The sequence below is a fragment of the Hibiscus syriacus genome, unplaced genomic scaffold (assembly GCF_006381635.1).
Source record: "Hibiscus syriacus cultivar Baekdansim isolate YM2019G1 unplaced genomic scaffold, ASM638163v2 tig00016563_pilon, whole genome shotgun sequence".
Taxonomy (NCBI): Eukaryota; Viridiplantae; Streptophyta; class Magnoliopsida; order Malvales; family Malvaceae; genus Hibiscus; species Hibiscus syriacus.
Window position 1 is genome coordinate 343,027 of NW_024062387.1, and position 26,396 is coordinate 369,422.

Genomic DNA, 26,396 nt, shown 5'->3' on the forward strand with positions numbered 1-26,396 from the left:
ATTACTAACAATCCTTCCAGATAAATCATTAAACTATTCAATCATCCTACTTTAATCACCAAATTCTGAAGTTTTACAATTTAGTCACTAACCCGTATTTTGGGATGTTACATCCAACATCTTAATAAGATCCTCAAATCAATACTTTAACGTTCACAAACTTGAAATTTCATCCCAAAGTTTCTTAGACTTTTCGAATTCAACCATCCATCTTTATAAACTTGTAATTAAATCCCAACTCAATATTTAAACTAAAAAATCAGCATTGTAAGTTATTGTTCAAAATAATATCAACACATTTTAAAATTCACAAACAAGTCCCTATAATATCAAGACCTTTCGAATTCCACTACTAAATTTTACCAAATTTAAAATTTGGTTCCAAACAACATTATAACTTAAAATTCCAGCATTTCAATTTTATAAATCAACATTGAGTTCCTTAATTAGCATATTTACACGTTAAGATCCCACAATTCCCAAAACTTGCTAAATAACCCTTTTTAATATTTCAAGCTTCCAAATTGATCTCTAAATCACATAGAACACTTCTAATATCAATTCTAGACCCTATGAATTTTTTTAATAGTTTCCCCTAATTTATTCCCCTATGGTCAAATATATTGAGACCCCTAAGGCTTGATTTCCATTAAATTTCAAGCATGAATTCAACTTCCTTATCAAATTCATGCTATTCTAATCATCACAACTTCACACTACATCAAAATCTCAACATTCACAAAAACCCTAATATGGTCAAATGATGTATAAGCTTCTACATATCATTTTAATTATCACACATGCCTTAGAATTAATCTCCAACCTGAAAAACATAATAATCCTTCATCAATTCTTTAAAATCCATAAACCCTACATAAATCCTAATTTTCGATATCTTAAAATAAATATGATCACCATGTAATATTTATACCAAATGATAGAGAATTTCATGTAGATTAATTCTCTATCTAATAGCTTGATCCAAAAATTAATCGAATAAGCTTAAAAATAAAATAAAAATTCTTACCTAAATGGCTACGGAGGTTCGGCCAAAGCAAGGAGAAGTAGCTGAAAATTCATTTGATTTTTCTTGTAATTATCAATTAAAACACTTGGCACTATTCTAATAAAATTGAATTTAAAATTGAATTTATGAGAAATTCCAATTTCACCTTTAATGAATCATGATAATTACCAATTGCCATTAAAATATCTTCTATTAAAATATCTCATAGTCAAAGATGAATCGATTTAGCTTTGACTTTCTACTTTGGCCATGTAATTTTTGAAAATTGTATTTTAGTCACTAAAATTCCACTGTTCGGACAAATCTGAAAAAAATACACTAATATGAACTAAATTTCACAAATCTAAAATATGAAATAACATTTTCAACCCTTAAATAACATCCTTCAAATTTTAGTGAAATTCCGACTCGATCCGATTATCCGATTTTTATACCAAATTTTATCGCTTTATAGTTTTTAACACAAATCTCGTATCAAAAATTCTCACGAAAATTCTTGTTTTAGGTCAAACGGTTCATTTACGGGCTAAAATATATAACTTTTAAAAATTATATTTTGGTCCCTGAATTTTTACAAACTTTAACTTTAGCCACCAAACTTTTAAAACATACATTTTAGTCACTAATCAAAATTTGGGGTATTACCCATACTGATACCAGTGTGCTAGAAAATCAGCCTAAGCTCACTTCATGATAAAAAGTAAACATAGAAGCTTCCCAAGGCTAACAACCTAATCAGAAGGGAAGAAGATGCTAAAATAAACCCCATAGTACAATACTATAGCGATTTTGAACCAAAGGGAAAGACCATGAAACAATGATATCGCTGACTAGTGGAATCAGGTGTCCATTAATAGCAGCAAAGCAACACCTTAACCATCATATCTGGGGAAGCAATTAATTTGTCAAATTCCCTGAAACCTCTTTGTATCTGTTCAATCAAGTCATCACCACCGACAATATCAGCTCCGGCAGTTATTGCTTTATCGAACTTTTCGCCTGTAAAGACATCGTACTTGGAAGAAACGCAAACCAGAAAAGCAACTAATAGTTATATTGATAACCCAAACCAGATAAGATGTTCAACAATCATCAGCAGCCTAAAGTCCTTAGTTTTAGCATTTATCACTATCAAAATTTTGAACTTGGTATGAAAGCTAAGAATCCACTCAATCTCTTACAACAATTGGACATTATCAGAAACAACTACCATTGAAAACCAAGTGAAAAGCAGTAGCCAACTAATACCATGCATCAAAGCAAAGAAACTACTAAATACCTCGAGTAACAACAGCCACTTTAAAAGTTAGCCAATTCCCTAGGGGAAACTCACCTTTAATAATAAGAAAAGGGTGAGAAGAAAAGTAGGATACCAAGAGGGATTTAAATAGAGGTTTACTATAGGTATAGCGGTCACTATCGGAATAGCGGTCAATTATACAGCATCAACAGTATTTCTAAAACCGTTATTATATACCATACTCGTAACGACTGCAATAGCACATATTATGTATTATGTCCATAATCGCTATAAACTCAACGCAACCGAAAATCCGACAGCGCCCCAATTTAAATCCATGCAAGTATAACTTTAACACCAAAGGTGAAAAGTGAAGAAAAAACTAATTGTTGCTCTCAGCTATTGATCACGACGCTTCTTGTTAACTGTATAAAAGTATTATATTTTTTACCCTTTTACTCATAATTATTATTAGACTTGAGTCCATTTTAGTTGCATTATTAGTCTTTCATGCATGATTTCATAGTTTCCTTTACCATTAAGTTTGATATTGTATTTTGGTTGGTTTTTGTGGAAAAGATATTGTTGGTGTGTGTTAATTTGTGCATGATAATGCTGAATAGATAAATTCACCTCATTAACATAATCACGTCAAATAAAAGGAGAGCCCTAAAAAGTTAGAATTCCACGCAGAGTTTTAAGGAGATAAGGAAGTAAAATTTGCAAGGAGTTTTAAGATAAAGATGAAAGAGATTTATTCTCTCTTTTATTCCAACTAAAACTCATCCTCATCAACAATCAATTTGACATAATCTTCTCCTATAAATCAAGAACCGAATGCACAAGAAAATGTGGCGGACGAGAGAGAGAGAAAAGCTGAGCACACACCTTCTTCTTGATTTCTTTTTTATTCATGTTGTTAGGAAATCTTTATCTTGTTTTCTTTTTGCATCCAGCCATGAACTAAATTTATTTGGCTTGGGTTATTAGATTTTTGTGGTTGTGAAAACTTTTAGATTTGTTTAAGTTTTGTCTTGTTAATTTAAAGTTTGTTCTGTAACACCCATAATCCGTATAATTATACCTATACAGATTATAGATGTCACATGAATTTCGAAAACCATTTCCATTTAAACTTTTAATTTGAAATTTATTTCCTTAAAATGGTAACTTATATTATAAAAATATCATATCATATAATTTATATTTTGTTATAGCAAATTTAATTCAAAAGATTTTTTTATGGATAGTAAACAGTAACATTGAACAGTGATGAACAATACCCGTGAACAGTGAACAGTGTACCGATGCACTGCTACAGTGACGTGAACAGTGCACCGATGCACCAAAATTTGAATTATATTTGTGCATCGATGCACTGCTATAGTGACTACTACAGTAACTTCCGAAAATTACATATAAAACTCATAAAAATTAACCTTTCATCACTATCAATTTACCAATTGTTTTCCAAATTAATTCAACAAAACAAATTTAACATTATCAAATTACATGCCGCTATCTAAATCAAATTCCATCATAGGATGTCTTACTGATGTTGAAATATACCTCTCGATGCTTGATGTCGTTCTGGACTCTTTATTCTTATTATTTGCTTCTTACCAACGCGTGAAAATCATCACACGCTAAGTATAAACTTAGTGAGGCAATTTAAAACAATATACAGTGCAATACGAATCATGCATGAATTTCAATGACAAATTCAAAATGCCATAAAATCATTTTATTTGCATAATCAATATTTTACCATTTATTAACCATAAGCTTGTAAGCTTATTTTACCAAAATACTTACCATTTGTACCATAAGCTCGTAAGCTTATTTTACCAATACACTTGCCATTATTCCATAACCATATACCATAGACAATAGCCCAATATACAACCCTGAGGACCCTGGGTACACGAGTCGATTATAAGCACCGTAGTGCTATCCCGAGTATGACACATAAGGTCGTGTCCACCATCTGTACTAGGTATCCTTAAGTACAGTCCCGAATATGACACATAAGGTCGTGCCCACCATATACACTAGGTATCCTTTAGTGTATTCCCGAATATGCAGCCTGTTGTTGGACTATATGGCATGCCAACTATACCCTCTCCCTCAATGACTTACTTAGGCGTACAGTCTATTTTATTTGATCCATCCATGGCAAAGTATATTATCAATATTTAACATTGGGTAGTTCATACCCGAAATAACATTCATGATAAATATCTTATGCAAAAATCAGTGATCAATGCATTTTATTTTCAACCTTTGACATATTTAGAATATATCAAATATATGATAAATGACATAAATATCATGTCAACATAAACAAGATCGACTTATCGCAAGTCTTCCTGATGATGTATAAAACATCCATGTATAATGTCATGCATGTATTGCACTCACCTTGACACTTTATATCTTTCAAAATATGAACCTCACTATGTTCCACAATAAACCCCTTTTATACTTGACTTGCTTCAATCGCAAATCAATCATAATCTGTATAAATCACAATTCATAACAATTACATATGTTAGTATTGTACTAACATAAACACATTCCAAAATATACTTGAACTCATTTTCTATCAAAATACTTAATACTTAATAATTCCTATAACATTGGAACCAACTTTTCCAATTTACCCAAAATGGTCCTTCACCATTTTACCACTTAAATTCTTAATACTCATAATTCCAGCATTAAAATATATTCCCATTCAAATGCTTTTACAAAAGTATAATTACATTTAAGTACACCAACTATACAATTGTTGTACTTAAATCACTAATCTTTTCAAACTTACAAAATAATCATAGTTCACACTTAACACTCATTTCAATTCCAAAACAGCATTTTCCAGCAAAGTACATTAATTATAACTCCTACACAACAACCCATCAATTTTCCATATTCAGACAACTCGTACTACCTTTAAAGAATCAGTATTCTGTATTTATATAAAGACTGGAATTTTAATTCCGTTTCTTCCGTTGAAAACTAGACTCGAATAAGAATCTATCCATATAAATAACTTCTTCTAATTCATTATGTACAATTTATGGTGAATTTTCAAATTTGACCAACAGAATCTGTTTTGCAGAATCTGCTGTCCGATTTTTCTGACCTTTCCTTGGTTAAAAATCCATATCTTTTTTTTATACACATTGAAATTGATCCCCGTTTGTTTTAAACGAAACTAGATCGATATATGAACACAAATATATAAAAATAACCTCGAAATTATTTTTATATAATTTATGGTGAATTTTTGAACCTACTGCCATAGTAAAAATCCAAACTGTTTTCTTTAACTTCATTCTTAGGTTCTTCATCAATTCTTACAACCAATTCTTTAAAATCACTTAACTCTCCATAACTCCTAAAACACAAGAATCAAAATCCCCTTCATCAACTCAAGATGAACTTGAAAATGAAACCATAGTAATATTCATGTCAAAACGTAGAGAATTGAACGTAGAATATTTTTCCTAATCACACCAAAGTCTAATTCTCAACAAGATTGCTTCAAAATTCAAAACAAAATACCTACCTTGCAAGCTTGGGGGTGTCGGTCTTGGATGAAGAAGAAGCTGAAGATGCTCCACCATATTTGATATTCTAATGCTATAATAGATCCAACACATGCTTAATAATATCACAATGGAATTTTTTTATTCCGTTAAATAAGAATTTCTATTTTTGCCCTTAATGAAACTCCATAATCACCATAAAACCAAGCCATCTGATCCTTATCATATTACAAAGTCAAATATGAATTAATTTTACTTTGACTTACGAAAATGCCATGAAATTTTCAAAACATGTGTTTTAGTCACTAAATTCCACTGTTTCAGTTAAATCTGAAAAATTGCACATTTCCAAACCAAATTTCTCTGATCCAAAATATTAAAATAATATTTCCAACCATTTTATAGCATCCTTCAAATTTTTGTAAAATTCCAATTTCATCTGAAATACCGATTTCCTTACCGGCTTTAACCCTTTCTAATTTTTCTTTACTAAAATTCCAAATCCAAAAAATATGATTTCTATAAAAACTCCATTCTCAAGAGTAAACCATCTATTTATGGAATAAAATTATTTTTGGGAAATTATCACTTAATTCCCTAAACTTTTCCCAATTTTCTACTTTGACCAACAAACTTTCAAAATTTTCATTTTGATCATTGTCTACATTCTCCCCTGCTTAAGAAAATTCGTCCTCGAATTTTAAAACTTTCTATGAAAACCGTAACTCCCCTTTTATAAGGATTACACTTTCCATTGTAAATTCGTAACCCTAATTTAGGGTTATACGAACTGGTAAAACATACTTTCGCCTTATGCGAAAACCTCTTCTGCCAACTTCTTGAATTCCGATTTTTCCTCTTTACTTTGGGAATTTTGTAAAGATCATGCAAATCATTAGATTTTGAACCTGTATAATCCAAAACTTCAACATGATATGAAGATGTTTAGATATTATTTCTTCATATTATCCTCTCTTTCCCAAGTAACGACCTCAACATTATGATTTTACTAAATCACTTTGACTAGAGAAATCATCATGTTATGCAGTTCTTTGATTTCTCGAGCTAATATCCGAACTGGTTCTTCTTTATAAGTCAAATCTGGTCGGATCTTAATTTCCTCTGATGCAATGACATGTGAAAGATTCATTCGATACTTTCTAAGCATCGACACATGAAAAACATTGTGTACTTTGTCTAACTCTGGATCTCAATTACCTCCATAATTAATCTTAACTGATAAGCCATCAGTCTAACTCTTTTTAATATCTCATAAGGTTCAATAAATCTTAGACTTATTTTTCCTTTGTTTTTGGGCACAAATTTTTTTTTCCAAGGCGATACCTTAAGAAAAACTTTATCACCTTCATGGAATTCAATCTCTTTCACTTCAAGGCTACATAAGACTTTTGCCAATCAAATATCATCTTAAGATAATCTTTACTTTATCCTCAACCCATTTCAATAAAAATCTAGGCCAACAAGATTTTGATATTTTAACTTGAACCAATTTAATGGTGTTCGACATTTTCTCCCATGTCAAGCTTCATATGGGGCCATCTTGTTACTCAATTAGTAGTTGTTATTGTAGATAAATTCTACTAAAATCAAATACTTTTCTTTTCCCATGATTCCTTAGAATCAATCACTCATGCACTCAACATATTTTTTTGAATATCTGAATAGTACTTTCTGACTTACCATCTGTCTATGGATGAAAGGTCGTACTAAAATTCAATCAAGTATCCAAAACTTTATGCAAATATTTCCAAAATCTTTAAACTGCACTTTGGATCCCTGTCTGATATAATGGATATTGATACTCCTTGTAATTGAACTATCTCCTTGATATATAACTCTATATATTTATCCAATGCATAGTCCATTTGCATCGAAATGAAATGTGCCAATTTATTTAACCAGTCAATATTACCAAATAGAATCCTTTTTATTTGATGTCAAAGTCCAATAACAATATCCATAGCGACTCTTTACTATTTTCACTCTAGAATAGAAATCAGTTGTAACAATTACGAAAGCACTTTATGCTCAGCTTTTACTTGTTGACATGTCAAACATGTAGCAACAAACTTAATAGTGTTTCTTTTCATACCCAGCCATCAAAATGACTCTTTACATCCCGATACATTTTGTTCCCACCTGTATACATAGTCAGTGAACAATAATATACCTGAGAAAGAATATCTTTCTTCAATTCATCATTATGTGGAATACGGGTTCTTCCTCGATAATCAGACATCCATCTAATTTGATTTCAACGTCTTTAGTCTCATTTTTTCCACTAGTGAAATCTTTTCCAAGTATCTGCTATCTTTCTTTTGTAGCTCTATTATCCGATATAAAAACATCGGTTTTACTTTCAATTCATCCAATAGTGCGCCATTTTCTTTCAACAATAGTCGCACATCTATGGCTCGCAACGCTGCAAAAGTTTTCCAACTATGTGCATCTTTCACCATACAAATAATGACGCCAAATCTTAGCAAAAACTACCGCTGCTAACTCAAAATCATGAGTAGGATAATTCTTCTCATGCATCTTTAACTGTCGAAAAACATAGGCTACCACCTTACCTTTTTGCATAAGTACACAACCCAAACCATTATGAGATGTATCACTATACTCCACATACTATTTGTCCGATTCTGGTTGTACCAGCACTGGTGCTTCCGTTTAAAATCTTCTTTAGAGTTTTAAAACTCTCTTGACATTTCTCAGTCCAAGTAGATGAAACATCCTTTCTCAAGAGCTTGGTCAAAGGAGAAGCAACCATCGAAAAGTTTTTCACAAATCTTTGATAATAACCAGCAAGTCCCAAAACTTCGGACCTCTGAACATTCTTTGGAGGTTTTCACTCCAATATTGGTTGAATTTTTTTTATACCTTCTGAGGAGACAACATAACCAAGAAAAGCAACTTCTGATAGCCAAAACTCACACTTTGGCATTTTGGCATATAACTTTTTTTTACCCTTAAGTATCTCGAGCACAATACGAATATGAACATTATGCTCTATCTTTGTATTCGAGTATACCCGAATGTCATCAATACATACCACCTCAAATTAATCCAATAAAAATTGAAATACTCGATTCATCAAATCCATGAATGTTATCAGACCATTTTTCAAACCAAACAGCATTACTACAAACTCGTAGTGTCTATACCGTTTCCTCAAAACTATCTTTGGAACATCTTCCTCTTAAAAATTTAACTGGTGATATCCCATTCGAATATCAATTTTAGAAAACATTGTTGCTCCTTCTAAGCTGATCAAACAAGTCATCAATCCTCAAAATATGATATTTGTTCTTGATAGTTACTCTGTTTAACTATCTATAATTTATGCATAATCGCACATATCCATTTTTTTATAAACAATACCGGTTTTACCCAAGGTATAATACTCAGTCTAAAGAATCCTCGATTTAGCAGCTCTTGCAATTGATTTTTTATTCTCTTAACTCAATCGCAACCAGTCGATACGAACCCATAAATACAAGATCAATGCCTTGATAACCATTAATATTGAATTCCACCTCTCAATCTGGAAGTAACCTAATTAATAAATCTAAAAAGACATATGGAAATTCCCGAGTTATGGAAATATCATATGATCTTACTTCAGATACTTAAGTATCTATCACTTTAGCTACAAATGCTATGCATATTTTTTTACATCCTCTTAATCGCAACCATTGATGATATCATGTTAGTGATGATTTCACTTTTTCATCAATCATTAAAATTTTTTATTTCTCCTCATTTTTTTTCTAAATTATTCGCTTCTTGCGACCATTAACCCAACCTTAAAGCAGAGACAACCAACTCATGATCAAAATGATCTTAAACTCGTTAATGATAATCCCATCATATTCATCAATAACATAAGCTCCTGAATCTTTATCGGGCATTTACTATTTGTCCTTCTAACCCTTGTATCATGACCGTGACCTATGGGTCTTCCGCTATAATATCACTCGATATCAAGTAGAATTGAATATTTCTACTTTGGAATTTCTTATTTCATTCTTAAGGAAATCTGTATAACTTATCCAGATCCATAGAAATTATTCTTGAATAATTAAAACATTTTCCATCTCCAATGAAAGTGTCAATGTTCACATCGTTCAATAAGAAAATTTGACAATTTGTAGCAATAACTTCATAGCACTTAATGCTAAAATCACACTAGTAAACAAATTTACTCTTTTTCTTATCATTATGAACTTGACACTTTTCAAGTTCTTGAGAATCCATCTCAATCTATACAATAATTCATTGCAGCATGAAATGGTTAGACAACCCATTTTCGCATATTTACCTTCACAAGGTAACTCTATCCAATTTTATGGACTTGATATCTATTCTCAAACCAACTCATAACCATTTGATTCACTAATAATTCAACTTTCTTTAAACTTTTAGCGGAAATCATATTTACCGCTTACTCAATTGCTCTTACTCAAATCAACAATGCTTTAAACAATTTAATGCTTAGCTTAAATATTTCTCACTTATTTAAGCTTACCTGGAGAGACCTCAAAATCATCACTAGATTTAGTAATCTCCTCTAAATCCTTATCCGATTCGACTTTTCTTGTAAGTCGTTCAAACTTTTTAATCAATTTTTCCAATTCAAAATCTTTGTTCAAAACTGGGCATTTCTTCCACAAACTGGAGAAAATCCCTTACAACATCTACCATTCTAAGGTGTTTTACATAAGTCATGTAGGTCCCTTTTTGGCGATTTCCATCTCGACCTTCTTTTCAACATTTTCGACTTTCTTACCTTTTTCTTTAATTCCAACATCTGAACATAGTCAGAATCATCATACAATAGTAAAGAATAACTTTACTCCCAATAAGCATCATCACATTATATATACAACTATCAGTAACTTTTGACATCCTAGTGGCATGTATACACTTTTTAATTCAAAACAACTTCGGTTTAGTCCTAGAATCGGCTAAACCTGTAGCTATGATGCCAATAAATGTAACACCCATAATCCGTATAATTATACTTATACAGATTATAGATGTCACCCGAATTTCAAAAACCATTTCCATTTAAACTTTTAATTTGAAATATATTTCCTTAAAATGGTAACTTATATTATAAAAATATCATATCATATAATTTATATTTTGTTATAGCAAATTTAATTCAAAAGATTTTTTTTATGGATAGTGAACAGTACCGTGAACAGTGTACCGATGCACTGCTACAGTGATTGTGCATCGATGCACTGCTACAGTGACTACTACAGTAACTTCCGAAAATTACATATAAAACTCATAAAAATTAACCTTTCATCACTATCAAGTTACCAATTGTTTTCAAAATTAATTCAACAAAACAAATTTAACATTATCAAATTACATGCCGCTATCTAAATCAAATTCCATCATAAGATGTCTTACTGATGTTGAAATATACCTCTCGATGCTTGATGTCGTTCTGGACTCTTTATTCTTATTCTTTACTTCTTACCTACAAGTGAAAATCATCACACGCTAAGTATAAACTTAATGAGGCAATTTAAAACAATATACAGTGCAATACGAACCATGCATGAATTTCAATGACAAATTCAAAATGCCATAAAATCATTTTATTTGCATAATCAATATTTTACCATTTATTAACCATAAGCTTGTAAGCTTATTTTACCAAAATACTTACCATTTGTACCATAAGCTCGTAAGCTTATTTTACCAATACACTTGCCATTATTCCATAACCATATACCATAGAATATAGCCCAATATACAACCCTGAGGACCCTGGGTACACGAGTCAATTATAAGCACCGTAGTGCTATCCCGGGTATGACACATAAGGTCGTGTCCACCATCTGTACTAGGTATCCTTAAGTACAGTCTCGAATATGACACATAAGGTCGTGCCCACCATATACACTAGGTATCCTTTAGTGTATTCCCGAATATGCAGCCTGCTGCTGGACTCTATGGCATGCTAACTATACCATGTCCCTCAATGACTTACTTGGGCGTACAATCTATTTTATTTGATCCATCCATGGCAAAGTATATTATCAATATTTAACATTGGGCAGTTCATACCCGAAATAACATTCATGATAAATATCTTATGCAAAAATCAGTGATCAATGCATTTTATTTTCAACCTTTGACATATTTAGAATATATCAAATATATGATAAATGACATAAATATCATGTCAACATAAACAAGGTCGACTTATCGCAAGTCTTCCTGATGATGCATAAAACATCCATGTATAATGTCATGCATGTATTGCACTCACCTTGACACTTTATATCTTTCAAAATATGAGCCTCACTATGTTCCACAATAAACCCTTTTTATATTTGACTTGCTTCAATCGCAAATCAATCATAATCTGTATAAATCACAATTCATAACAATTACATATGTTAGTATTGTACTAACATAAACACATTCCAAAATAACTCCAAAATATACTTGAACTCATTTTCTATCAAAATACTCAATACTTAATAATTACTATAACATTGGAACCAACTTTTCCAATTTACCCAAAATGGTCCTTCACCATTTTACCACTTAAATTCTTAATACTCATAATTCCAACATTAAAATATATTCTCATTCAAATGCTTTTACAAAAACATAATTACATTTAAGTACACCAACTATATAATTGTTGTACTGAAATCACTAATCTTTTCAAACTTTCAAAATAATCATAGTCCACACTTAACACTCATTTCAATTTCAAAACAACATTTTCCAGTAAAGTACATCAATAAAGGGATTAACAATTAAAATATCATCCATGGTTATAATATAGAAAAAATAATCATACTTGAACCACTTGTTCTGAACACTTCCAGACCCAGAAAGTCCCTCCTCGATTGGAGAAATCCATGTCACCAAAGAGATTCCAACCATGTTGTGGCTGCCATGGCTTCAGCTGTCACCACAAAATTTGAAGTAGCCATTTCTTTTAACAAAGATATGGCTGTGTTTACGTCGTACTCTTTCTCAGTTTCCCTTAACTTTTGAATTTCCAAGAATCTCTTGGATCTAATCTGCAGTTATGAACCCAATAACATTACAGCCATATCTGATACACGCTTGTGAAGAATGGACCCAATAAAGGGGGGAAAGGAGTGAACTCTAAAACCCACATACTCTATCCATCTTAAGAGGCAAAAAAGCTATTCCTTTCTTGGGTTTAGGCGGGGAAACAGTGGCGGTATCAGCCATGGCAGCCACAACATGGTTGGAATCTCTTTGGTGACATGGATTTCTCCAATCGAGGAGGGACTTTCTGGGTCTGGAAGTGTTCAGAACAAGTGGGCAAAGAGAAAAGGTGGGCGTGTTGAAGGATAGGGTGGAAGGAGTAAGGTCTTGCGTTTGTACTGCGGAAGCAGCGTACGTTAGCGTCGGGGACGATGACGGTGTGGTACAAGCAGCTATTTCAATGCCTAGAAGCAATTTGGTTTGATGGGTATTTTCAGTCACTCTTCATGAACTGTACCATTCAATTGGAATGAACGATTGCATTTAATTGACAGCAATGGAAGGTGTTCTTTTAATCTTCGATTCATCTTCATTGACTTGAATGTTTTCCAAGTTTGGACATGAGAAGATGTATTTACAAAAAAACCCGCCATTGCTATGATAAAGTAGCAATAATGTCTACGGATTTCCAGAAATGAGATTAAGACAATATCAACATGAGAAAAGTGATCCATCTCTGCTCCCTACTCTACAAAAAAATGAAAGCAAATCAAAGCAGCCCCCTCTCATCTGATTCAATTATTGGAGGAAGGCTTGAAGATGAAATCAGATTTCCAGGAGAACCAAATCTTTCTTTGGCGCGATTGAAATGAAATCCATTAATCAGTTATTGTGAAAGCAGGTTCAAATTACATGACTAACAGCCTAGGAAATGAACATTAGCCAGGTCCTGATCTACATGTGAACATGAACACCACGTTAACAATTCAAAGAACCTATGAAAAACAAGTTACCCACAATTGAGATACTCATGAAGTGGGACTTGGAAGCCTCAACTTGCTCCATTGCCAACCATTTCAATGTTCATGGCAGAAACCGAATGTCATCTGCAGCCCGATAAACGAGAAAATGGATCACCTTTGCCTGAAACCAAAATCAACATTCTTCTCTTCGACATATCAATTGCTACGAAACCTATGACTCGAAACTCTGCTCTCTGATCTTGATCCAACTGCAGGCTTTTCAACTATGTTAGTTTCACACTCTCCCTCTGTACCATTCACGCTCATGCTCAATAGTTCCATCAAGTTGCTACTGAAGCCCAATTCGGAATAGACTCTCGGCGAGTCCCTCACGGTTTGCCTACCAAATTCTCCATCCTCGGCGTTTCTAAACTCAACAGGACGCCCCATTGTCTCCACCATCATACATGGATTGTTACAACCATTCCACAGATGTAAAGGAACCAATTTGCTCAACCCGGTTAACCAACCGACCACCTCTTTCATAGCCTTCCGATAGCTGCTATGAAAGCCAACTGCTTCCTAACAATAGGATCCACAGGAGGCGCGATCCCCGCAACAATCTTCCCTTTCTTCACGAGAGGAATTGCCCAATCCACAATGGAAGGAGGTGAATGTGCAACATCAATAGCTTTTCTACCACTAATAATCTCTAACAACAAGATCCCAAAACTAAAAACAACCGCTTTTGTACTCGTATTATCTGGGGTCAGATAACATGGATCAAGATAGACCATGGTTCCAGCTGGAGGGGTTGATCTAAGCCTATAATCACCAACACCACAACTAAGTGCCAATCCAAAATCACCAAATATTGCATTGAAATTCCTGTCGATTAACACATTTGATGGCTTAACATCTCTATGGATAATTGGGGGGTTTTGTAAATGAAGCGTCTCCAAGGCTTTGGCAACTTGTAAGGCCAATCGAATTTTTCGATCCCAATTCAAAGGCCTTGAAGAAGAGTTAGAGTGAAGAACATCATAAAACGTGCCATTACTCATAAATTCAACAACCAACAAACGATCTTTAGCGTCACTACTAAAGCCAAGAAGATTCACTAAGCCGGGACTTTGAATCTTCGACAAGATTTTGAGAACAGCCTTGTAGACAGACCCGTGGCTGCCTTTGCCTAGAAGCCTTTGGTCGGAGAACCCATTGGTGGCTGCTTCAAGGTCAGAATAATCAAACTCTTGGAATTTGATGGGTTTTTCCAGCTTGTCGGAAACAGCTTTGGAAGATTATGGGCGGTTGTTTTGGCGGTGGAGATTATGGACACTGCTGAGTCTGCTTTGCAAGAAAGGTAACCCATCAAGGGGAAAAAAGTTCCTTTCTTTCAAGGTATTGTGAAATTGGAATTTTGATTTTTGACAGGGTACACGGGAGATATGAATCAATTAGTCAAAAAATTTATCATTTCAACCCATGGCTACCAATGCACCAAAGATCGAAGACAAAAAAGTTTCTTTTTTTAACTATATTGGTGACAAAAGGAAAGGGCTTTGGGAAGATATGAAGTGGCAATGGCATCAGCTAAGCGTAGACGCTGGGGGCTTGGTGATGATGATATGAACATGGAGACAAAGCCCCACCAAATTGGAATCCCAAGGAAATTTTGAAGCCGTCAATTAAGCCATGAAATGTGTAACAATTTGCAGCTTTTAATTCATTCAGAACAACAACTTTTTCTATGAGGTTTGATTCTCTCACTGCACTGATTCTGTTCTGGTTGTAGTTAGTTACTCCTTGCATGGACCAAAATCACAATGCCTTTTGAGTTCGTGTTGATTTAGAAGTGGGCACCGAACCATATTGTAATGATGTTTATTAGTAGGGGTGGCGGTGTTAATCTTAATGCTCCTTTTATTTGCTGCTTTATGCGTGGCCACTAGGAATACGAACTTAAGAAGTTATATTAAATATTTTATGAAGTGTATATAATTAAAAAAATCTAAAATATAAGATAATTTGAAAATATTAAAAGATGCAACCGCACCAGCACCCCTCGATCCATCCATGGCCACTAGGAAAGGGATCAAACTGAGTTTTCATTGTGCCCCGAAGCACACGAAACAAGAGATGAGAATTCACGAGATTTCCCAATATTGTAGGTCACACACCCAGACCCAGCTCTTTAAATCATTAGGCTCAAATTTCATTCATTATTCAGTAAGCATAATATGCTACAAAAATATATCAATGTACATTTCAAAACTTAACATGAACACTATCAGATTTCTCTAGTTTCGATCCATTGCCTGATCCTTCACTAAAATCTTCCTTTCTATTTGAACCCTAATTTCTAATAGTCTCAAATCAATAAAATACGATGAAAATCAACCGCAGCATAACATTAATCTATCAAAAACAATAAAAATCAACAAGAAAAGAGAGAATCAATTGCTCAAGTGCGATAATGGTTCCAAAGTATATTCACCTTTATACACTAGATTAAGATTAAAAACACAGTAGTTCCCGATGAGCTAGACTTCAGCTCGTCTTCAAATGGTTGTGGACATGACATATGTTATACCCCCGGAGGATGTCTTCCGAAGCAATCAATTCTTCGTCCCTTGAGATACCTCCGAATCAATAGTTTCGCTTATTAGAGTTCAAGTAATTTATATCTTATAACCATAAATCCTAGAATTAATCATGGTGTATGGACAAGAACTATGCAAATTTATCTGATTTAGTAGGACGAAATCTAAGATCTGACCAAATCTATATGATTTAGAAGGGAAAGGCAAAAAAAATAGGCAGGAAATCTTATGGTCAAATAACGGATTAGCTAATAATTACGTTCTGCCTAATTAAATAGGATTAGACAAAATGGGTACATAGAACAGGTCAGCATTGCTGAAATAAATCCAAGTTTAAAAAAGTGATTCGGTGGCAGTTTTTAAGCTGCACAAAGTTTGTGCTGTGTGTCGGGTTTAACAAATGTGTTGCCATCCATAAATGAGAGAGTAAATACACAGCGTGGACTCATTTCAAGCACTGCCTCAGCCAGTAAATGAGGTGCAGGAAACATCTTACCGATTTAAGTAGCGGCGTCGGCGTCTGCGCCACCTGTCTTCGGAGCGTCTCCTCCCTCGTCGCCGCCCAAACTAAACTCCATCGTGCTGCCATAGCCGAGGATCGTCGGAAGCATGAGCCACCGCCACTGTTTTTCCCTCGGTCTGTTTCTCCTTACGTTAGCCGGCGGAAATCTGACGGTGACGGTTCAACGTGGATCAACCACCAGCGATTCAACACTACTCCTCAGGTTCTCTCTCCTTTCGAGTCTGTTCGGCACGAGATCCGAGGGATTAATTCGGATCCCAGGGTTTACCATCAGCGGGAGCCGTGCAATGAGCAATCCTCCTCCTCGTCATCTTCCCGTCTTGGTTCTCGGCGATTTTTACAGCCGGTCGAAGAAACAGCAACCTTCAAGGACATCTCGTGTAGAATATTGTAGCCAATTCGGCCGTAGTGATCAGAAATCTTGCATGGATCGAGGAATGTCGCCTGTGATCCAAACGAGTTCGGGAGGAGAGTGTGATCGATCGCCACCGGGAAGCTCTCCGGAGGTTTCCCCGCGGTGGAAAAGGACACCGACGGCAGGTAGTAGAGCTAGAATCTGGAGGAGGAACAAGTCGGGAATGGCGTTTTGCTTGAGCCCGCTGGTGAGGGCGAGTCCGAACCGGCAGTGGAACCAAAAGAGCGGATTGTCGCCTGAGATGACGTATACAAGCGAAAGTAGGCCGCCGGTGAAGCCACTTGGCCACTGCGGCAGGATTTTGTGCAAATAGGTCCAAGAAGATTGCTGATTTTGGTAGAGCCAACTCTAACCGTGACATTTGAGAGACAGTGATCATTAAAATACTAGTACAAACATTGAGAGACAGTGATCAATATGTAAAATGAGAGGGAAATGTATGCTGTACAGATGCTTCTCACTCTTGGTATTACTTATAAAAGAGACGAGAATTCCATAAATAAAATTTGAAATTGCATTTTTTTTTCAATTAAAAGAGAACACAGCCTTAGATGGAAGAATGCTCTATTACGCATAGTTTGTAAAATTCTATTTATTAATTATTACGATTAACTGTAAATAAAAAATCACAAAAATAAATAAATAGTTTCCCTAATTGTTGTAATTTAATGAGTGTGTTGAAAATATCATCCGACGATTTCCATGTGCTCCCCACCCTCGAAATTACAAATTTCCATCTGAATTATTATCAACGGCATTGCCAGCGCTCAACTTATTAAATACGAATCTGACTTCCTCTTTTCTTTAATTTTCTTCGCATAAATTCACATCCTTCGTTAAAACATTTTCTAAAATAACTTCATATGCACAGTGATAAACGTATATAGTCCAGCGAGGGTTGGTTCACTGGATGCACTAAATCCCCTTCGTACATCCTATTATTTAGGAAAAAAAATGAAATTTAGTATAATATGTTAAAAAAATTAAAAGAATTTTTTTTACCCCCCATTATTTTTAAGAGAAAAAAATTAAAATTTTAGACTCCATTTATAAATTTCTAAATCCGTCCCTATTCAGTAGGTTGAATAATTACTAGCACCTCAATAAAAACAAAGCTCGAGTCCTATTCTTATTCGATTTCGGTTTCGGTTTCGATTTTAGTTTCGTTATAGATAAACTAGTCCGTTAACTGTTAATTGAACCAGAAACATAATTACATAATTTCACACCGAACAAGTCTACCCTGCCACTACAAAGGCTGATGACAATCTCGTGTTTAGGACTAAAACGAAAACAGAGATTTGACTTTCCAGGTAACAATTACAGTATGTTCTTTTCATTTTCTGCTAAAATCAGAAGAATGTAAGTGATAAAAGACTACCAAATCCATGTTCCATGGCAGACAGTTGTTTGTGTTTACTGTACATGATGGGGTTCCTCGATATCATCAGTATGTGAGTGTGATCCCATGTTCCTTTCGTTTGCATCATCTAGATAATTTTGATAAATGTAAGAGCAAAAACCACATAGTGCCATGAGTATCGCAATTACCTTCACCGCACTCATCTTGTCATGGAAAACTATCAGAGCAGCTAGAGGTGTGGTCACCAACGACACGGTGCTGATTATGTTGGAGAATAACGACGACACTGTGAAAATCAGCCCCACCACACCGATGGCGCATACTTGCCAACTTACGGCCGTCCAAACCAAAGTCAGCACATATGAAACTCTGCCGCTGTCGAAGCCATCCATCTCTTGCTGCAACCCCTTCCACTCCCGCTCGCAAACAGACCCGCGGTCGAAACACAGGTCGCCACGAGCGACGTGTAAATCTGCATCTCCAATACCACACTAAATGTTTCCTTCCTCAACACCTTATCAAATGAAAGTTGCATAAGGGAGAGTGAAAGGGAGTAAACAGCTGAAGCTCCTAGGGTGCATAGGAAGCCGAGGAGATACTTCCCCTTCGAAACCCCTGACGGTATTTCCGAATCTTCATTCACCGCAATCAGAGCGGCCGACAACGAGGATTCCCACGGAGTTAAGAATTAAAGCAGTCATCTTCTGCGAATTAAGGAAGTAGGAAAACACCGCATTGAAAGCTAACTGGGTGGAACAAATGAGGGAATAAGTGGAGGCTGACAGGTACAACAGCCCAACGGAGTACAACATATTGTCACCAGCTACAAGCAATCCAAGAACAACATAGATCAAAGCAACAACTTTGATGGAAGGTGAAGCCGAAGTTTCGAGTTTCTGAGATGGATGAAGAAGAAATAAAGGGATGAAAAGGATTGGAAATCCAGCAGTTTGCACAATAGTAGCCATCCATTCACTATTTCCACCTTGAACATAATAATATCTCCCCATAAGAACTGCAGCAGCTTGGCCTACAACAATGAACAAATATTGACGGCCAACAGAAGCCACCATTGCCAGCGCCTGAGTTTAAGAAATGGTGATTGATACACTAAATTTTCATCCATGTTCAAAACGGTTCTCGATCATCTGTAATTGAATATAACTCAAAGTGTAAACAAACAATCCAAAAAATTCGTTGTGAAAAGTGAAAATTTAATCAGAAATCTAAAAACCTTCTCAGACATAGTTATCTTAAAAACTTTAATCAACAAATTTCAATAAGAATCTGAAAACAGTACAGTAAGCAAACATAAAACTAAAAGCAAAAACGTTTATTTCCAAAGAATCATCTAATCGCGAAGCAGCAGGGGAAAAACAAAGCCCAGTAATAAAGGCGCGGAATCTGCTCATGAGCAAAGGGAACAAAAACAAGTAGCATAACTTGAAACGAAACTTATCAGGTCAGAGTGATGAAAACGATTTCTAACCATTCATTTTTCTATTCCGAAGAGAACCCAGAAAAGTGCAAAAGAGGGAAAATGGAAAAAGGGCATACTTACCCTTCATGGTGCCAAGGTTGATTGGAGCGTGGAAATTTGAATCCAAGGAAGAAGACGAAGTGAGACTATTGTGAATAAACAAAAACAAAGAGAGAACAAAGAACAAAAGATGTTTCCTAGGGGGAGTAGTTGGAGCCAACTGCCTCTCCAACTAAGTAATGTAATTCTATTGGATGGAAGGAGAAGGTTAAAATTTGCTAATTGACAGTGATTTCCCAACCTCCGGTTGTCTGCTATTTGATTTGGTTTTATGTTTATTTTACAAAGGAATGGAAAGGTATCGTGCCTGTTTCTTAAAAGGAAAAGGTTGTGAATCGAGCTACGTAACATTTTGTATCATTGATTTTTCTTCAAGTCCATACCCTAAGTTCAGGTGTTCAGAACTCTTCAGCTACTCATAAAAAAAAATTAGAACATAATTATTTATATTAATAAAAAAGGTTTTTCCCAAATTTAATATAAAAAATATTTAAATTATAGTATCACTTTTTAATGTGTATATAAATTTTTTCAGTCAATTTAGGTGTTTAATTTATAATTTTAGGTGTTTGGATCGCAACCGTTGTTGAAAATTTTCATTAAATGACACGTGTCGTGTTTTGATACTTTCAAAAAATTTATTTAAAAACTTTAAAAAAATTATTATTTATAAAAAAATCTTTATTTATCTAAAATTACAAAAAAAAAATTAACCCTAAGCTTACATCCCTTTCCTGTCACAACCACTGTCGCCTTCCCTACCATCTCTCGGACATCATCATCTTTGCTATTGAGATGGTTGCTGAGGTCGAGTGGAGTCGCAATTTTGGGCGATGGTGGAGCTTCGCGATTTAGCTACGTTGAGTCAAGATGGTCATCCTTGCTGTCGGATAACTAGTAGCCAACGAAAGCACGCTCGGATGGAGGTTTGATCAACGACAAGGATGGCTGTTGGCGTGGCTATAAGGATTAGATTTAGAGTTTTCAAAGCTTGGGGAGATTTTTAAATTTTTTAAAAATTTAGGTGTTTCTCTAAGAAAAGTATAATTTTATGTTTTTTATTTTAAATAAAATTTTAAAAATTACCTAAACGTGACACATGTCACTTAACGATGGAATTTAACGTTTGTTAACACCTAAAGTGTTAATATTTGTAATGTTAGACACCTAGATTGACCGAAAAAATTTAGGTACATAGATTGACCGAAAAAATCTAGTTGTGTCTTCCGGTAACACTATAACTTTCTCCCTAATTGAAAAAAAAAAGGAACACTTCAAAACGCTATATCCACTATTCTTCTAAACAAAATCAAACAGAATGTGACTAACGGTACGTAAATCCGGCACTAACGTTCGTTTGAGATCACAAGAACCCTAGACATAATATGGGACAGGTTGGGACTAGCCTAACTGTCATAACAGATCTCTCTCGAGCAATGTCCTTAAATATACTACCAATAACCGAACATCCGATGCTACGAAACGGGGAACGACCGATTCTTTTACAACACTTCTGTAGGATCACTGAAGCATAAATGTCACCATCGAAAACTAGAGTCAGGTTAACGATGTGCATCAGCAGGCACATCCTACAGACTGTTGGTGTGACAGATGCATTTGCATCGGTTGGCTTAAGATTGACATCAACCATGTCTTCTTGCTTTGTTGAAGTAAGTGTTTCCATTCCAGGTAAAGCAGCTGCAATCTTTCGAAATAGCGCCTTTAAACAGATCAAACGGATTGAGTGAGTTAGAGCTTGATAGATTGCTCAGTAATTCTGGTGGGGGAAGAGGACACTCATAGAGGACTGAAGATGCAAGTTAAACAAATTTTTATAAATTGTTGCATCCATTATGAACAACCAATCAATCTTTTAGTGATCAGGCAATGGGTCTTACTCCTTAATATTATGCCAACATAACATTGATGTCATTATAATTTTCATTAGCATCTAGCAAACAGTCTGAATTAGTAAGATTTCTACGATACGGTAGCGATGGTTTACCTTGATATCGAAGCCAGCCTTAGCACTAGTTTCAATAAACATAACGTTGAGCTCAAGAGACTTGGCTTTTGCTTCCTCTGTTGAGACTTGACTTCAAACCAGCCACAAAATGCACAAGGAATGACTACTTCGTATCGGCGACCGCCCTTCAACTTCACACCAGAATAGACTAATGGCAAGGCAATTGTAAACTGGACAGTAAGCGAAAGGGAATATACCATTTTCTTCAAATAAAGTCCAACCATGATCATATTATAGCGTTACCTTTTGTCCACAAGATCTGTTTTGTTCCCAAGAAGCGAGATGATTACATCGCTATCCCGCTCAGTCCGCACCTCTTTGATCCACTTCAAGTATTTGTGAAGGACTGCCTGCCTACACCATTAAAATCAAATTAGGTAAACTTCAGCTGATGGTAAGCAAATGAATGAAGTAGGAGAACGAACATATTGCATGTGCCTATGCAAACACGCATAAAACATACCATCTGGACAAGCAAACAAACGATAGGAAGATTAGAAAGCAGGAGTACAAAGTGAAACGCTAATGTACATGCAACATAGTAGACGATAACCGCCTTGGAGGAATGCCTAATGTAACTTGAAATAAGACTCCTGAATCTTTCCTGTCCTGCAGTATCCCTGTAATATATATTAAAGCATATAAAGATCGAAGATGCCACGCTTTTCGAATAATTTTGAAAGGAAATAACTCTTGTTGTCGATGAATAAAAATCACAAACATACAACAGAGAGTTTCATCATCATACCCTTTATTCAATCCTTGGTTAAGGATGCTATTAGTTTTATCATATTCTCTCAGCCATAGGTATTACCGAGGCCAATGAATCCATCAGAAAGCTATACGATAAACAAATAAAACCTGATTTTCCGATCAACATCTAAACGTAATGAACAGTTAAAGAGACAATCCAAAAATCCAGGAACACGAGCGGTATGAATAACACACTGAATATGAGTATAACAAAATGAATTCTCTACCAAGAAATAACACCAACTGGACAAGAAAGTAAGGCTTGGAAGAGAACTCTAAATATAGAAGTAAAACACGTCCACAGCGGCTTAAAATAAACAACGACATTAGCGTCTTACCATAACTGGAGCCATTTTTATTGGGATCTAGGTCAGTAAGTTAATTAAATTATTAATTTGAAAAAAAAATAATCAACCTTATTCTTTTGTATGTTTGGCCTTTTGCATTATTACTTGTTCTTTCGGCTGTGGATTGTCCATGCTCATTGCAGTAATGTTGATGGCTAACATGTAGAGCAGTGGCTCAAACAGTGAGAAATATGAACATTTAATGGACGATTGGTGACTCACATTTTCCGATTCGAACATAAAATCACTGATCGATCGAGATCCAGGTGACAAGAAAATGGACTTGAGAAAGAGGAGAGTTCTTCCTAAGTACACAGAAACGAGTACTTGTTTTCTGTGCACGATTTTGTATGTAACATAAATCACAAACAAGAGCAAATTTCAGCTTGCAATAAACGTTTTAGACTCTACGTCTAGCTTTCTTACCTTCCAAGGTTCATTATTTTGATTGTGCTATTATCCTCCAAAGTCGAATTCATCTCTTTTATCTCAAAATAATACATCCAAAATATCAAAGAATTGTGAATTCTTCTCATCTTCAATAAAAGCCAATGGCATGAAATGTACCCAACGGCATGAATTATCAAATTCAATCATAAACAAAATGGCGAACTATTCAGTTATGAAATACATTCCAAGACAAAATTGACACCATGAAGAGCCACCATCAAAGCGGATTATTCCTCTAAATCAAAGACCGGAAACTTCATTCAACTGCAGCCAACAAGTCACTCTCTTTGCAGAATACGTGCTTAGTATCGGTTCCCAAATCCACCTGCAAGCAAGCCAGTCATACAATCAACTTCTGAAATGATCCATTCTCATGTTAGCCAAAGCAAATAAAACCCACAGCCATTAGTGAAAAGATAACGCAGCAGATGATTCAGTGCTTAAAAACATTCACCGCCATTAACAGAGTCGCCATAATATTAAATTGCTTATAGAACCTGCAAAAACAATTAGCTCAAGTGATGGGGGAGGGACGATAACTAACCTCATAAGCGTTTATGTCGGAGAAAAGAACCTGTAAAAACAATGGCATTCTCTTAGAAGGTATTAAGAGAATGATGTCATAAATTGAAAATGCAGGCAGGTATCCAAATTTATTACCTTATTTCCAGTCTCCACTTGTCCTACTTCAGCACCAACAGAAACTATCTGAAGTGTAAGTGACAGAATTAACAAACATTCATTCTAAAAGTTGGGAAGAAAAAGCTATGGAGGGACTGTGATCGTACCTCCCCCATCAGGTACCTCTCAAACTTGACAGCTGATTTGGGCAACAATACTCCACCAGCTGATTTCTATAGGTACAAAACGGGTGATTAATCAGCATGATAATTTACAACATGGTATGCATGTGTGGAATTGCATTTCAACACAAAGATTATCAGACAATAGAGACTCCGTTTAAGAGAGCTCATGATTTACAAACTTATAAATAACAGCCAAGCATCATGCATTCATCCAGGATGGACTCCTAAATTCCCATATAATTTTGATATTTCTTTGTATTTTCTACTAGGATACCAAAATTAGCCCCTAACGTTACCAAAATGGTCATTTAGCCCCCTATTCTATTTTTGGAGCATTTTGGGGCCCCCAACATTTCATTTTAGGACAAAAAAGGCCCATGACATTTGACAGAATAATCACTTTTGTCCTTATTCTTTTTTTTTTGAGCATTTTAACCCTCAACGTTTCATTTTAGGTTAAAAAAGTCCCTATTTTGGAGTGATAATCGTGAGTTAACTAATGGTTTCCATCCATAGAAGAGTTTTTTGGCCCAAAGTAAAACGTTAGGGACAAAATTCTCCAAGAAAAAGAATAGGGTCCAAAATGAACATTTTCATAAATGTTGGGGACTATTTTTGGCATTATGCCTTTCTACTATTGATCTAAGTTAGCACCCATTGACACCAATAAGATAGATAGTTTCCCTTTACATATCAATAAGAAGAACCAACTTATGCTATTCCGTTCTAATTTCCTGAATTCAGAAAACAAACAAGTCTCAAGGTTGCATTTAAGGGAACAAGATGGAGACCGAAAGACACCCCTACATACATATTGCTACATTCAGTGGCAGATCTAGAATTTTTTTTAGGGTGGACACTCATATATTAACAATATAATTTTTTATATGATAAAATTTTAGAGTGGTCACATACATTAACGAAGAAAATTTGGGTTTTCTAAAAAAAATAAAATTTGAATTCCAGAAAATGTCATGGTGGGCACGTGCCCACCCTAATACCAACTTGGATCCGCCACTGGCTACATTCCAACATACTTTGAATAACACAAACTGGGAATCAATAACCTGAAAATCAAACAAATGGATATACCTCCGGCAACTCTTGGAGACGGATAAGAACTCTATCAGCTTGTGGAACAACCTGTAAAAACCATATGTACATTTAGAATAACAATCAGCATTTCAAAAACCAATCCGGGGGTTTATAAATACAAATAAAAGTTTCTTTGTGTAAGTGGGATAATGGGATCAATAGGATAAATACCTTGGTGGGTTCCCATTTACTTGCAACCGCTTTGATTCTAAGAGAATTTCTTCTAGACCCTGCAGGGTAACCCAAATTAAAAAAAAAATGAGTGATTAGAAAAATGAAAAGCAATTTATAAGTCTATAAGAAAAGAAGGGGGCAAAGCGAACTAACCGGGAAGGTTGTGAGTGGAAAGAGAAGGGATTGTAGGCTTGCTCAGCGTAAAGGTTTGTGCTGCTGAGAGAAATGTGGACGCCATGGATAAGATTAAGAAACACTACTCTCATCTGTTGGATGCGATAATTAGTAAACAAACCCTTGTGTGCTGCACTGGGTTTTACGTTTATAGGCCCAATGGCTAATCCTCAAACGTTGGAGTCCTAGGGTTGTTTTGACGAGCAGAAAGTGAAAATTTGAAAATGAAACGGTTTAATAGTATTTTTATCTCTTAAATTATATTGTATTGTTATTTTAGTATTTTAAAAATAATTTAATTGAATCTTTAATTTTTTTTATTTATGA

At 34.9% G+C, this 26,396-nt stretch overlaps 2 protein-coding genes and 3 pseudogenes across 2 annotated transcripts; all 5 read right to left on the minus strand.

Moving 5' to 3' along the window:
- Positions 1-1,710: 1,710 nt before the first annotated feature.
- On the minus strand, positions 1,711-12,763 carry LOC120208475 (50S ribosomal protein L1, chloroplastic-like). Its single transcript, XM_039207755.1, has 4 exons — positions 12,678-12,763; positions 2,307-2,443; positions 1,899-2,026; positions 1,711-1,758 (listed from the first exon to the last, which is right to left on the minus strand). The coding sequence occupies exons 1-4, from the start codon at positions 12,761-12,763 to the stop codon at positions 1,711-1,713; spliced, it is 399 nt and encodes a 132-aa protein (XP_039063686.1).
- Positions 12,764-13,714: 951 nt separating this feature from the next.
- LOC120208347 lies at positions 13,715-15,266 on the minus strand (annotated as a pseudogene).
- Positions 15,267-18,507: 3,241 nt separating this feature from the next.
- On the minus strand, positions 18,508-20,474 carry LOC120208360 (annotated as a pseudogene).
- Positions 20,475-21,663: 1,189 nt separating this feature from the next.
- On the minus strand, positions 21,664-23,376 carry LOC120208476 (annotated as a pseudogene).
- Positions 23,377-24,010: 634 nt separating this feature from the next.
- LOC120208348 (10 kDa chaperonin 2, chloroplastic-like) lies at positions 24,011-26,195 on the minus strand. The gene is made up of 7 exons (XM_039207646.1): positions 26,049-26,195; positions 25,893-25,951; positions 25,719-25,769; positions 24,609-24,674; positions 24,481-24,528; positions 24,365-24,394; positions 24,011-24,145 (listed from the first exon to the last, which is right to left on the minus strand). The coding sequence occupies exons 1-7, from the start codon at positions 26,131-26,133 to the stop codon at positions 24,077-24,079; spliced, it is 408 nt and encodes a 135-aa protein (XP_039063577.1). The 5' UTR covers positions 26,134-26,195; the 3' UTR covers positions 24,011-24,076.
- Positions 26,196-26,396: the final 201 nt, after the last annotated feature.